The 14,025-nt window shown below is 33.4% G+C and overlaps 2 protein-coding genes across 5 annotated transcripts; one reads left to right on the forward strand and one right to left on the reverse strand.

The window, feature by feature from the left end:
• Positions 1 to 780: 780 nt before the first annotated feature.
• LOC146942795 (RNA-binding KH domain-containing protein RCF3-like) lies at positions 781 to 5,462 on the forward strand. Of its 4 annotated transcripts, none has more exons than XM_085756878.1 (8): positions 781 to 936; positions 1,022 to 1,724; positions 2,024 to 2,464; positions 2,552 to 2,806; positions 3,444 to 3,752; positions 4,422 to 4,498; positions 4,608 to 4,716; positions 5,093 to 5,462. In XM_085756878.1, the coding sequence occupies exons 2-8, from the start codon at positions 1,071 to 1,073 to the stop codon at positions 5,234 to 5,236; spliced, it is 1,989 nt and encodes a 662-aa protein (XP_085613004.1). In that variant the 5' UTR covers positions 781 to 936; positions 1,022 to 1,070; the 3' UTR covers positions 5,237 to 5,462. The 4 variants fall into 4 exon arrangements, with proteins under 4 accessions (XP_085613004.1, XP_085613003.1, XP_085613006.1 ...); XM_085756877.1 differs by having other exon boundaries at positions 1,046 to 1,724; XM_085756880.1 differs by having other exon boundaries at positions 781 to 932.
• A 2,285-nt stretch (positions 5,463 to 7,747) lies between these two features.
• On the reverse strand, positions 7,748 to 13,637 carry LOC146942796 (amino acid permease 6-like). The gene is made up of 7 exons (XM_085756882.1): positions 13,431 to 13,637; positions 12,473 to 12,706; positions 12,207 to 12,300; positions 11,822 to 12,036; positions 11,570 to 11,715; positions 8,462 to 8,689; positions 7,748 to 8,377 (listed from the first exon to the last, which is right to left on the reverse strand). The coding sequence occupies exons 1-7, from the start codon at positions 13,534 to 13,536 to the stop codon at positions 7,952 to 7,954; spliced, it is 1,449 nt and encodes a 482-aa protein (XP_085613008.1). The 5' UTR covers positions 13,537 to 13,637; the 3' UTR covers positions 7,748 to 7,951.
• Between the last annotated feature and the right edge of the window lie 388 nt (positions 13,638 to 14,025).

Below are 14,025 nucleotides of genomic sequence, written 5' to 3' on the forward strand. Positions count from 1 at the left end.
AAATTCTATTCGTTAATCAACATAGAACTTTGCACTAATTTCCTTGAGATCAAATGAATATAAGGATTGTATCACAAAGGAGCTTGAAGGACGATTCAAGATTGAATTAAATAAACATCATTAGTAAAATTTCCACTAGAAAAGACAACACTTCATATACAAAGAGATTACACACAAGCTTTCATGACACAATCACACTATATGAAATGTGTCACGATTAGACATAACTCAACTTTTTTCAGAGGCGGTTATAAGAGATTAGGAGCTCTGGATCACCATTAGGAATAATTTTTAGTCTAGATTTCTCTTTTTAAAGTGTGCATTTCACTTTAAATGCGAAGTTAACATTACCCACCATTGATTACTAAATTACTTGTTGATATTCGAAGTACATCATAATAAATATCAATAAAAATAAAATAAAAATGTTTTTATTTTAGTTCATACAAGATTTATTTATATTAAAAATTAGTATCTGTAACATTCGTTTTAGTCCTTATTTTGAAGAATTAAAATCAAATATCCGGCCAACATGAATCTTTTTTTTTTTAAACGCGTAATTGTAAAAGTTAAGTCTCTTGATAACAAATCTATTTCAGATATTGATCTCTCCTAACAATTTTATTTCAAAATCCATTTTAGTTGCAAATCACTTTCAACAAATATTTTTCATACGTCAAAAAATTAAACCTTGAATCAAATAATAATAATTAAGAGATTTGAAAAGGATAGAGCTATACTTGATTTGACAAATAGGGTTAGTTAGAAGAAGTTTGGGCTGAATGAGTTTGGGTTGGGCGGCCCATACGCAGTCCCCCAAGAGGTCTGCTTAAGTCACACTGGCGAGCGAGGGAAATCTCTTTCCGATAATTTTTCCGTTCCGTCGTTCTCTGCCCTCACCGTCGACGCCGGTGCCGATTTTTCTCCGTCTTGTAGGTTCGAATCATTTTCAGATCTTATAACTTCAATTTTCTTTTACTATTGCGTTATGTTAATTAATTAAGATTAATATTATTGTTAGATTGATTATTGATATATGCAATAGGCGTGTGTGCCATTGTTTCAATACAATGACTAAGAGACCAAAGAAATCAGAATCAAATAGGAGACCAAAAAGAAGAAAGCCATCAGGTGTTTTTTCACCGTTGGATGTATCTTCTAGCGTTGTTTTCCGTTTGCTATGCCCTGCTAGTAAAATTGGGGGTGTAATTGGTAAAGGTGGTTCTATTATATCACAAATTCGCCATGAAACCGGCGTGAAAGTTAAAATTGAAGAGCCTGTTCCGGGCTGTGAAGAAAGGGTTATAACTTTTTTAAAAGAGAGTGAAGAAGGTAGTGTTGAGCAAGGAAAGGAGGTTAATGATAATGATGAGAGTGAAAGCAAGGGGAAGGATGATGAGGGGAAAGAGAATGGCGATGATAATGAAGACAAAGATTCTGTTTCCGTTGAAGATTCGCAAAGTGAGAAGGTGAATTCGAATCCGACTATTATGAGGGCTGTAATGTTAGTTTTTGAGAGGGTGGCTGAGGATGAAGGTGGTGATGAAAGTAAAAAGGGTTACTTTGGTTTAAGGCTACTTATCCTTTCTAATCAAGTTGGATGCATTCTGGGAAAGGGTGGCAGTGTGATAAAGAGAATGTCAGCTGAAAGTGGGGCGCAGATTCGAATTCTTCCTAAAGAAGAAATTCCCGCGTGTGCGTCAGATTCTGACGAGTTAGTTCAGGTAAATGTTGTCTTCGACACTATGCCTATATGCACTAAAATGGCATAGGGTGTATATTATTCCATGAAATTTCTGTTGTTGGTTTCATTTGAAGCAGTGAATGACTGGTGGATTGTTTACTCTGTCAAGAGGTTATTTGATTCAACTTTCATAAGTGTGTTTTGCATGTATGCATAGTAGTTTTAGTGAACATACAATAAGCAGCCGATTCAGCTAACTTGATGTATTTCACTTATTTTTGGACATGGTCATGCTTGATTTCATGTTTCAACATTTCTCATAATCATGATATGGTGTAGATCACAGGAGGAGTAGAAGTTGTCAGGAGAGCTCTGCAATCTGTTTTTCAGCAGCTTGTGGAGAATTCACCTCGGGATCATGAGTCTCTGCCTACCAATCTTACTGGGCCGTCATCTCATTCATATGGTCAATTCCCACCAACTAAACGCACTTTCGCCGGTCAAGGAGCATCTTTTGCTACTGGGCCTAATGAAATTCCTGTTTTCCATTCTGCTCCTATGATTCCCAAATTTCATGAAGGTGCCATCCTTGGTCGCATGAGGCCTCCACCGGAAATACTTACTTTCCGTTTACTGTGTCCTTCCGAAAGTGTAGGAAATTTAATTGGCAAGGGTGGATCAATCATAAAGATGCTGCAACAAGAGACAGCCAGTGAAATCAAGGTCATTGAAGCCATTCAGGGTTCAGAGGACTGCATTATCATCATATCTGGTCCAGCGGTATTGTACAAGTTTCCCATTTTCTCATTTGTGCTATTGTTGTGGGGTCACATTTGTTTTTCACTGATGTTAGTTTAATAATTGCAGCACCCAGATGATAGAATATCTCCTGTGCAAGAGGCTATATTTCGTGTGCAAAATAGAATATCCAGGGCTATACTTGATAGTAAAGAGCACAGTATGTTAGCAAGGGTCATTGTTTCTTCCAAACATATAGGTTGTCTCCTAGGGAAGGGTGGTTCCATCATAGCTGAAATGAGGAATTTATCAGGTGCCCATATTCGTATGCTGGGAAAGGATAAGGGTCCAAAGTGTGTTTCAGAAGATGATGAAGTAATTCAGGTTCAATTTCTACCATATCTGATATTGTGTATATTTAAAATCTACAACTTTATCCCATGTGGGTATAATTTTCATAGTAATGCTGATATATTGTAATTATTATTTTGATTAAATTAAACTTCTCCCGCTTGGATTTGGTAGATACAATACATGGTCAATATGACATAATCTCCAACAAAATAACCATGATTTCTTCGGAAAAACTAATATAGTTGTATTGTAAAGTCATGTAGCTTTGCAATGGAGAAGTTGGAGTAATGTTCTTTTTTGAAGGGCGAATATATATATATATATATATATATATATATATATATATATATATCTGTGTGTGTGTAATATTATAAATAATAAGGAAAAAGAGAAATACAAATAGTACATCAGGACATGAATACGAGCCGTACTCAGACAAAAACAAAAAAACAAAAAAAACATCACAACAACCAAAATGAATACACCAACCCACCCACCCCTACAACCAGAGACACCTCAATATCACATTTACGTGATACTAATTTATCAATTCGTTAATTGACTGGGATGTATGCTTTGTGATTAGTCTCTATTAGTTTAGTCAATTTTTTTTACCTAAGTACTAGTATTTGATATTTCAAATGGTTGCCGCTTATCCTTTTGGCAGGTGAGTGGAGTAATTGAGGCAGTGCACGATGCTCTTTTGCAAATAACTACGAGATTAAGAAACAATTTCTTTCGCGATGCATTTCCGTCTGCCAATTTTCCTTCTAATTCTGCATTCCTGGATCAACATTCTCCATTCCCACCTTATTTGGGAAGGCGGGGACTTTCACCTCCCGGAATGTATTCTGACCTAGGTCCGCGACATCCACATGCTGATTTTCCCCTCGATGATCACCCTCCTTTTATGAATAATATGTATAGATCAGGCATTCCTCCTCTCATATCTGAAAGGAAGCCTTGGGGTCCTAAGGTATTGGATTATTTTTGCTATTGTTGGTACTAATTTTGTTTTACCTACCCTCCTTTAGATTTAGGCTATCTTTTATCTAGCACTCAATCTGTGTGTATAAAATTAGTCTTATTGAAATGATTAAATTGAACTGGATGAGAAAGATGATGGGACAGTGGTACAAAACACATACTCCCTCCGGTCACTATTATAAGCAAAACTTCACTTTTTAGATACATTGAATAATTAATGTATCTAGTCTATAACAAAGACTAGATACATTGATTATTGAATGTACCTAGAAAGTGAAGTTTTGCTTATAATAGTGACCGGAGGGAGTAGTTTGCATCAAAATTTGTGTCTGCAGTAGCATATTTTGTGAAATATAGGTTTGTTAAGCTTATTTATGTGGATGTTCATTCTTATTTTCGTGAAATATTTCATCTGAATTGTGACTTGATCATTTCCAAGAAGACACCTAGAAAGTTGGGAAAAAAATTCTACATCCTTGAAATTTATTATTTATTTTCATTTACCACATAACGTTATTGCTGCATCCTATGAAATTTCAGATGGTATGGCATATCAATCTTTAGTTGCAACTAGCCATTATGTTTTAAACAAGATTTTTTCCCATACTGTTATGGCTACTAAATTGTTGAGTTGATTATATTGGATATCTGGTTCTAGGGGATACTTGAAGGTGGTGGACACATGGGCATGCCAGAATTTGCAGGAGGTCCCCGAAGAATTTCTGGATTTGCAGGGTGTGCTATCACTGTCAATACTTTCATCTTCATTATTTTTCAAATTTCCTTCTCTCTCTCTCTCTCTCTCTCTCTCTCTCTCTCTCATTGTGTATGTTTTATCATGCAGAGGGAGCCAACCGATTATCACAAGCACCACTGTTGAAGTTGTTGTTCCTCGAGCTCTGGTGGCTGAAATATACGGAGAAAATGGTGAATGCCTGAGACAGATACTCCAGGTGAGGCCATTGCATCTGACAATTGATGATGTTAATTGTTTAGTTTATATCTGCTTGTTATTTGGATGATTTTTGTGCAAACAATTAAATAGTTGTCTGAGCGACTCATACATGATTTATGGACACCTGCATCAATATTACTTCACATAAGCTTGTGTGTTAACACTTAGCAATTTCTTGCGAAAGACACAAAGGGTCCTATACTCTGAATGCTTTGTGTTGATGTGAGTAATTGGGCAAGTTTATTGCCGCTGAAAAAATTATTAAATTTTTTCTGTTTTAATTGGAATTCAAATTGTAGGATGGTGTGATTATTGATGAAATCACTGTATGGTTTTAATTGTTTTGACATTTACAATGTCATCCATACTTACAGATCTCTGATGCAAATGTTATTATCACTGATCCAAAACCTGGAGCTGTTGAAACTAAAATTATAATATCTGGAACCCCGGAGCAAACTAATGCTGCACAAAGTCTTATTCAGGCATTTGTCATGAGTGAAAGGGAGTCTGGTTGATCTATCCAATTGGGTAATACACTGAATCATTTGTTTTTTTTTTCAAGTATGACAGATGTATTGAGCTTTTTTTTTTGGCTTAATATCATTTCTTCGTGTTATAATTTTTAGTAGGAATGTGGTATAAATTGTAAAATACTATCCTATAAAATTGTGACTGTGCACCAGCTTTCTTTGTATGCACGTTTAGTTTGACGATTTTGAAATTCACATCCTATTTTTGACATATTTCTTCATGTCCTTAATATATGCCTTATTAATCTCACTCAAAACCCAGGTCAGGTGTTTTGAGGCTTGTGGAAGATAAACTGTTAGAACCTAGTGAAGACCAAAATTGTGGGGGGGGGGGGGGGGGGGGGGGGGGGATACTTGTTCTCCTGCAGTTTCTGCATACATTCAACTGACCCATTGCTCTGTTTACCTTGCTAAGCAATCTCTTTATCCTTCACCAACTTTATTTATTTAACTAATCCTCTCTAACTACCAACTACTCTAACTGTGCCTAGCTAATTTTCCCTTTTTTCTATTTTGATATAACTGAATATGGTTGCTCATAGTTTAGCTAAGGCGGCCATTTAATAAATGATATCAGTTGAGTTTAGTTTGTTAAAAAAATATATAAGCTGTATACTTTCTAACATGTCTTTGTATGTTTAACTCAAATTAGAGTATGCCTACTCCTTTTTGGGAGACATTTAGCGTTTAGGGTACTTGCTAAACCTGAATGCACCCTAGTAGTTTCTGATTTATTGAATCCTTCTGATGGGAACCCGAAGTCCCGGACTTAAACTGAATAAGAAATTGTATTGTTGATAAAAGATAGATGTTACTGAAGACGATCTCGTGCAATCCCAACAGCAAATGCTCCTCAAAGAAAAGATAATATTATGCTAGATCCATAAGTATTTTTGGATGTGGTAATTGAAAATTTTAGAATTCACAATCCAAATGATTTAATTGAATTCCCTCCATTTCTAAATATTTTTGTTAGGATAAAATAATAATAAAAATTCATTGTGAAACATTTTTGGGATAGTTTTATATATTTTAAAAGTTTTGGGTCAAATTTGGAATTTGAAAAACAGGGACCAATTTGCAGTATTTGAAATTGAGTCCAATTTGCATATTTTTTTTTTTTTGAAAATTTACAGTAAATATGGTGACCAACTTGCAAATTTGTTTTTTTTTTATTTATTTATTTTTTAAATTTTTTTTTATATAAGAATCAATTTGTCATTCACATTGTATAAACTATAGAGTAAGGAAGAAATTTCAAATTTTTAGGTGTCATTTAAAATTCTCTTAATTTATTATTCAATTTTTTTTTATTTTTTTTTATAAAAATTCTCTTAATTTAGTTTGGGCAAATTGTATAAACTTCCATCAGTTTGAAAATTTCATAAATTAATCATCCAAACAATGAAATTACATAGACGAATTTGAATTCCTCAAAAAAATTACATTACCTCATCCAAACATGCTGGTATAAGGTTTCTAATTGAAAAGATGCCTCCTGTGAGTTCTATCTAGGGATGTCAAAAATATTGTACCCGTGGATAAAATCTGCCACGGACACGGGGCGGATACCTTAATAGAATCCGCGGGTAAAATAAATGAATAATTAATGAATACAAACGCGGATTTCATGGTATTAGTGCCTGTGGACATCCGTACCCGTTAAGAAATTAAGTAATTCACTTAAAAATACTTGGTTAGCCTTGCAAATCCTAGATACTATTATTAATTATTATGTATTTGTAATGAAGGAAATGAATGCGATGAACTTTTGCTGTCAAATTTTAGGTGATTAATTTTATTTTTTTTCCTACAAAAATCCATTTAAAATCCATGGATTATCCGTCTAGCGAATACCTGCTCGGATATAGAGCGAGCACCTATATATTAATCCAACTTGGTGGACAAGGATATCATATTATCCGTATCCATGAATATCCATTTATATCCCTAGTTCCACCTTGTTATCCTTGGTCACATGTTGTTTTAACCAATTCTCTATTCATCCCTTTTGTTGGGCTAAGGCTCAAACTGCTGGGTATCTAACACCTATCTATAATATGGCTATTACTTTTCCCATCCTATGAGTTTCTCGCACGCCCTATTCGGATTCTAAAATCCGAAATGTTTTAACGTGTTTTGGAGGTTTTTATGGGGTGTTTATGCCGTTCGAATTCTATATTCCGAACTGCATAGGGCGCACGAGAAATCAGTATACTGGAAAAAGGAGTCCTATAATATTGGTGAAGAGAAATTCAAAAGTAGTTGTAGGACATTTCTGTTGGACTTGATAGTCACAGAATATATGTATGAGTATGACAGTTCAGAAGTCGAGTGTATGTAGTCAAATGAAACCCCCATACCCTTTCCTTGTCACAACACCATCAAATATAAAACATCAACAAAAGAATTTAACTGAGATTTCTTCTTCTATGTTGAGGTGTTATATTTTTCTTAGAGATAAAGGAGACATGTGATTTCAGTTAGTACCATAGATAACAAAATAGCAGTGTTGACTTTCAGACGTAGGGATTATTCATGACATATTATTATATATACACTGATGCTTGGTGTGTTATGCTCTTTCTTTGCATAAAAACCTTGATAACATTACATATGCGTGGACTTGCTGATGATGACTTGCTAAAACAAAGAAAAGATACTGAGAAAAGAAAACAATACAGAACTTGGAATTAAGTATTATTGCTGAGCTTTGAATGGCTGGTATTTTTTGAGATCATGAGCAAGGCCTTGGATGGAACCAGCAGCTGAGATGATAGAAACAATGAGGCATGCCCAACTCAATATCTTCATCCATGTCCACGTGAAAGAAAATCTTTGCATCTTGGACTGCTTAATGTACATCTCTATGGGAAAGTAAACCGTTAATGGCCAAAAGGAAAGTGAACCAATTAGTCCCAAGAAGTCATTGAAGAATGGAAATATCATAGCTATCAAAGCAGTGATAATAACATATGTTGTTCTCCACACTACCCTGAAGAAGTTCACATGCAAGGTTCCGCATAGGGGAATATTTACAGCATGTTCTCCATTTACAAACTGACTATTGGACCATTTTTCCTTACTCTGACTCTCTACGAATCCAAAGATTGGTTGGCAGAAAACCTGAAAATAAGAAAAACCCTTCATGAACAAATGCAAGTATGCCGTAGAACAGTACAGAAGCAGGAAATAACAGGCTTTGTTTACCTGATATGCTCCAATTAAGTGCACGGCGATGCAGATGTTGGCTAAGTCGATTAGCCAAAACGGCTCGTAGAAGCCGAACCCTGTGAGGAAATTCCCTGGTGCATCATTTCCAAATGCTGCATAACCTAGGCAGCCACATAGCATATAAAACATTGTTGTAGTCAAGATGCCAATCAAACTTGCTCGTTTCATGACTTGGTTCTCCGGAGGGCTTGATTTCAAGGTATCCTGGAAAAAATGTGGTTCCCATTCTCATTATAGCAGCCATGAAAGCAACATATCATTATAATTTACATGGCATTGATAATGGTTATTTCATTGCAATGAAAGTGATCCCTTATATAAAAGAAAGCGATCCTTCTTAAATGCACACATACTTAGTGTCCCATATTCCCCCTGTCTCTCTTTGTTGAGTTTTATTGAATTTCGAGTGATGTTCACTTCTGTATAATCTAATTTTCATTTATATATATATATATATATATATATATATAAAATGAACTAAGCTATTACCACCAGATGAGAATCATGAGATTTGCAGCGGGCGATAAAATACTCCTAACTGGAAAAATTCTTCTACCCTACTTAGCGGGATAGGAAATGACCGATTTGTTTTTGAAATTTGTTATATCTAGTGAAGTGGGACTAGGTTAATAGACTACCATTATAAAGCACTTATATCTTATTTTAATGGAAGAAAAAAAATGTTCCGTAGGAGACAGCCATATATGGATATAATGTTAACACTATAATATTTTCGGGATTAAACTGTACCGTACATTACGATGCACCTGCAAGCAACATGTGGGGCACAGGTGTATGCGAATGATTTTTTGGTTTAGTATTTTCTGTTATTTGAACTGAAAAACAAAACATTGGCAAAATAAAACCCTCTCTTACTAGTTTCTGTTAAAATTAAAAAAATTACTATATCCTCTCTCTCAATTATTATTATTTTTACTGGAATGTTACTTTTTTTCAATTAAAAGAAGAGTGAAAAGGACCGAAACCAAAATTAGAAAAAGAAAAAAAGAAGAGTGAAATGGACATATTGTTTTTTAGGAAAGAGTGAAATGGACATGTCACATGTTGATGAAGCGTGTCATAATTTTTTTTTTTAATATGCGGTGGGACATATAATTAATTTTAGTTTCATATAGTAAAATACAGTTGAGACAAATTTTCAACCGGTAATAACATTTTATTATATATTGAAAAGTCATGGTTTGAACTCTAAGGCTTTGTTTGGGAGTTTGGAGGGGAGGGGAGGGGAGAGTTTTGGAAAAAAGGAAGGAGCAAGTGGAAGAAATAGAAGACATTGGGAGGAGAGGGCTTTGGAGGTTAATTTTTTACTCATAATAAAAAATCCCCCTCATTTGGGGGAACTCAAAAATTGTATTGGGGAAGGGTTTTGGGGGGTTATGGAGGGTTTATATGAATTTTTCAAATCCAATCTATGTTGTTATTATATTCTTAAAGTTAAAAGTATATTAATCATAAGTATTAGTTTATCATTCTCTAAAAAACTGTTCTTTCAAAAAATGTGAATTTTTTTGTCCATTTTTCTATATATTTTCAACCCCCCAAAGCCCTCCCCTCCCTTCCCCTCCAAACTCCCAAACAAAGCCTAAATTTTCCAATCAAAGAAAATTCCAACCACTAAATTACTTGATCAAAATACAAATACAATTCATGTGAACATAACTTAGTTGATATGTACATTATAATAGATAGGGTCGAATTTCAAATCATAAATTTCTCACTTATATTCTATTCGTAAAAAAACATAATGTCCGTGCAAAACTAAACTACTTAAACAAACATAACGTCCAGGGCAAGGAAATATAATTTGCCTTGGTATCTTTTGCAATGATAGGTCGACTTTTGGGTAAAAAAGATATAGTAAGATAATTCATAATTTGGGTAATGTAGAAAAACCCTTGTTTCACATAAAAGTCCTTTTACTCTTGTAAAAAGGAAATCTTGTTACCAACCCATTAGAAGGTCTTTTTGATTTGATTTGGTATAAGAGGGAGTCACATCAGGCGCACACATATTAAAAATAATGTAAAAAGAGAAATGAATAAAATACGATATATTTTTAAAATAATAAAATGATATGACATATATTATCATGTATGAGTTCAAAAGATATGCCTTAATAACTGTGACCCATACCTATATTGGGCATGAGAAAAAGAAATAAAGAGTGACATAGTATATATGATATGTTGGTGATGTGATAAGAAGAGAAAGATAAATGGGTTAACTAAGTTTTTAGTCCCTATAAATATTCACGGTTTTTTTTTTAGTCCCTTCAAAATAAAATCACACTTTTTTTTTTTAGTCCCTTCAAAATAAAATCACACTTTTTAGTCCTTGTGACATTTTCCTTAAGCATTTTAGGGACTAAAAATGTTGATGGAAAATTTTTATAGGGATTAAAAATGCTGATGGAAAATTTTATAGGGACTAAAAACGTCGATGAAAAATTTTATAGGGAGTAAAAAGTGTGATTTTATTTTGTAAGGACTAAAAACAAAATTCTAAATATTTATAGGGACCATTTACTTATTTAACCCAAGATAAAAAAAGAGAAATCGTATTTTTACAACATTTTGAGACAACTCTCTCTGTCTCTCATACTCTCTTTATGTTTTTACCCTCTCTTCATCTCTCTATTATTTTTTACCAATAAAAAGAGAGAGAGAATGTTGTCTAAGAAATTGTGGTTGTATAAATATCGTTACTCAAAATGAAAGTTTAAATGTGTGTATGAACTACCCATTTTTCTTGGTTTTCAAACTACATCGATCTTTCTCAAAGAAGAGGAGTAAAAAAAGTGTTTGGTTTGTTGAAATCACCGAGTGCCCCAATATTGATTTCATTAATTGTAGTCAACAACTTGGCCACTCTGCCACGGTTCCCATGCATGCATGCAAAACAATACTATATCTATCTATAGAAGTAAGACACAAACAATATTGAAATTAACGCACCATACGTGTACAAAGATATGTGTATTAATTAATCGTGGATGAAAAGGCAAAGTACTAGTTTTGTATCATATAAATATCAACAACAATATTTAACATGCATGGGACTTGCCTGTATCTCAATGAGGACATTAGAATAAGCATAAGCGAAGGCAATATCACCAATAGCTTGAAACATCCTCCACACCTTTTCAGTCCCTGTAACGTCCACCCCAACTTGCACCCCTGTTAATGATGTCCGTACAGCAGGTCCCCTACCTTTTCACCATCAACCATTAACACACATGTTCATCTTAATATTGTTAAGTGGTAGTAATTAATAATTAACTTTTGCTAGGTTAATTTTGATCACTATTTTAATTACCTGCCACTTTAGCTATGGAGAGACCGAGGCCAATAGATGAATAAGCAAAAGACATAACGGCTGCAACAATGGAGAGCCACGATAGCTTATGAAAGTTTGGTATTTGGCTAAGGACAATTTGAATGCAAGCAAATATGATCATGAAAGGATTATTTGATATATAGCACTTTGCATCATGCCCTTGTTTGTGATAACAATTCGACCTCTTCACCGCTCTGATAATTCAAAAACAGAAAAATTAATTATTACATCATCATCATCATCACACATATATATATATATATATATATACACACACACACACACACACACACACACCACCGTTACTCCAAAAATTTTATAATAAATTAATAATACTCCATACTTTACGTGGGGATAAACTTACACCATACTAATTGAAGCAGTTATTGTGTATCCAATTGTTACACCGATAAGATTTATATATTGAGCTAATCCACACAGTTGGAATTTCCTTCCTCCTATGGAAAAATTAATTGGAAAACGCCAAAATTAATCAGATTAGACAAAATTTCAAGTCGGCACTACTCTATCTACTAATAAATTGTGTAAAAAAAAAAAAATCTATCTCATAATTAACGTTGACATAAAAAATGAAATAAATGTTAGAGTGGAGAATTTTTTTTTGAATACCTAAGACAGATCTAACAACTTCGGAATAGGTGTAATTTCTTTTGCCATGAACAGGGTCAGGTGAACGATAAGAATCAGCAAGAAGAGTGGAAGTGAAATAAGTTATAAAAGAGAAGGCAAGTAGAACTGCTGGGCCAGCAACCCAACCCATTTGAGCTATTGCCCATGCAAGTGATAACACTCCTGATCCTATCACTGCTGTTATGATATGTGCACTTGCAGTCACCCATGTACCTTCAAATTCAACACCATCATCATAAGATTCATAAAAAATAAGTATCAGCCAAGTTATATATAAAGTGTATGTTTTGATTGACTTAAATTTGAAAGATTTGTAAATATTACATTTTTATATCGTGGCTAACTCATCTTTACAAATGCAAGATGAAATGTGACACTCCTTATAATTAAATCTATTTATTTATTTTAAGCCGTAACTTGGTCTAATATGAAATTAAATTTTAATATTAGGTCTAACTTATCTTTACAAAACTGATTTATAAAATAAAAGATGTCACTCTTAATACCATTTTATGTTTGATATTTTTGATAGCGATCTTAATTTCAAAAAATACTATTAAATTTTAGAATTTAACAAAATCACTATGACATAAGGATTTTATCAAGCCTAATGTGATTCCAAAATTACATATGATTTGTTTTTCATTTCCACTTTTCATTTTGTTATTTTATCTTTTTAATTAATATTACTTTTGTTTTTCTTAAAACACATCTCATTATAGGTGTGTATATTATAGTTTACACAACAAAAATGAAGTACAAGAAAAAGTATGATATGGTTTACACAACAACTTGAATATATTATAGGTGTGTATTTGATAATGATCCTGCATATGATGAATATATTATTGGTGTGTTCTCCTCTCAAAAAAGAAATTATACTATAGGTGTGTGTATTTGAGCTTATATATGATTTAGTGTGTATATTTATACATACCCGTTCTTTTGGCTCGTCCATCGTCATCAAAGTTTTTGCTACCGTCAGTGAAAGCTTCAGGGGTTTCTATATACATGCTATTTTTCTGAAACTGATCACGGCTCATCTCTCGATCACTTGCAGTTTTTTAGTGTGAGATAGAGAAATAAATTAAGGTGTGTTGCGCTAGGCAAACAAAATGATAGAATGAAAGAAAGAAAATGTGATAGTTTGTGAGAGAAAGAATAAGGGGTTAAATAGAGAAAAATGAGAGGAGAAGTCAAAGGGGGAGTGTGGAAGAGTGTGGCACATGGGGTCAAATTAGGTGAAGAATTAATTTGTTTTTTTAATAAATAATTTATTTATTTATAATTTTAATTATCATGCATTTTGTAGGGGTAAAAATGTTATACTTTCAATGCATCACAATTAATCAATTATTCTCAACTTTTATAAATAATCATTGTTTATTTTTATTTTCTTTGTTGTTGTTTCATTTTATATATGTAAAATTTCATGCGAATTTACTTTGCTTATTCAACAAGTTTAATATATCAATTTACATGTAAATTTTTTATTTTTACTATATTTTTGACAAAATAAAAGATATTCATTC

The sequence above is a fragment of the Medicago sativa genome, chromosome 3 (assembly GCF_051527215.1).
Source record: "Medicago sativa cultivar Bolivia chromosome 3, Bolivia_mono, whole genome shotgun sequence".
Classification (NCBI taxonomy): domain Eukaryota; kingdom Viridiplantae; phylum Streptophyta; class Magnoliopsida; order Fabales; family Fabaceae; genus Medicago; species Medicago sativa.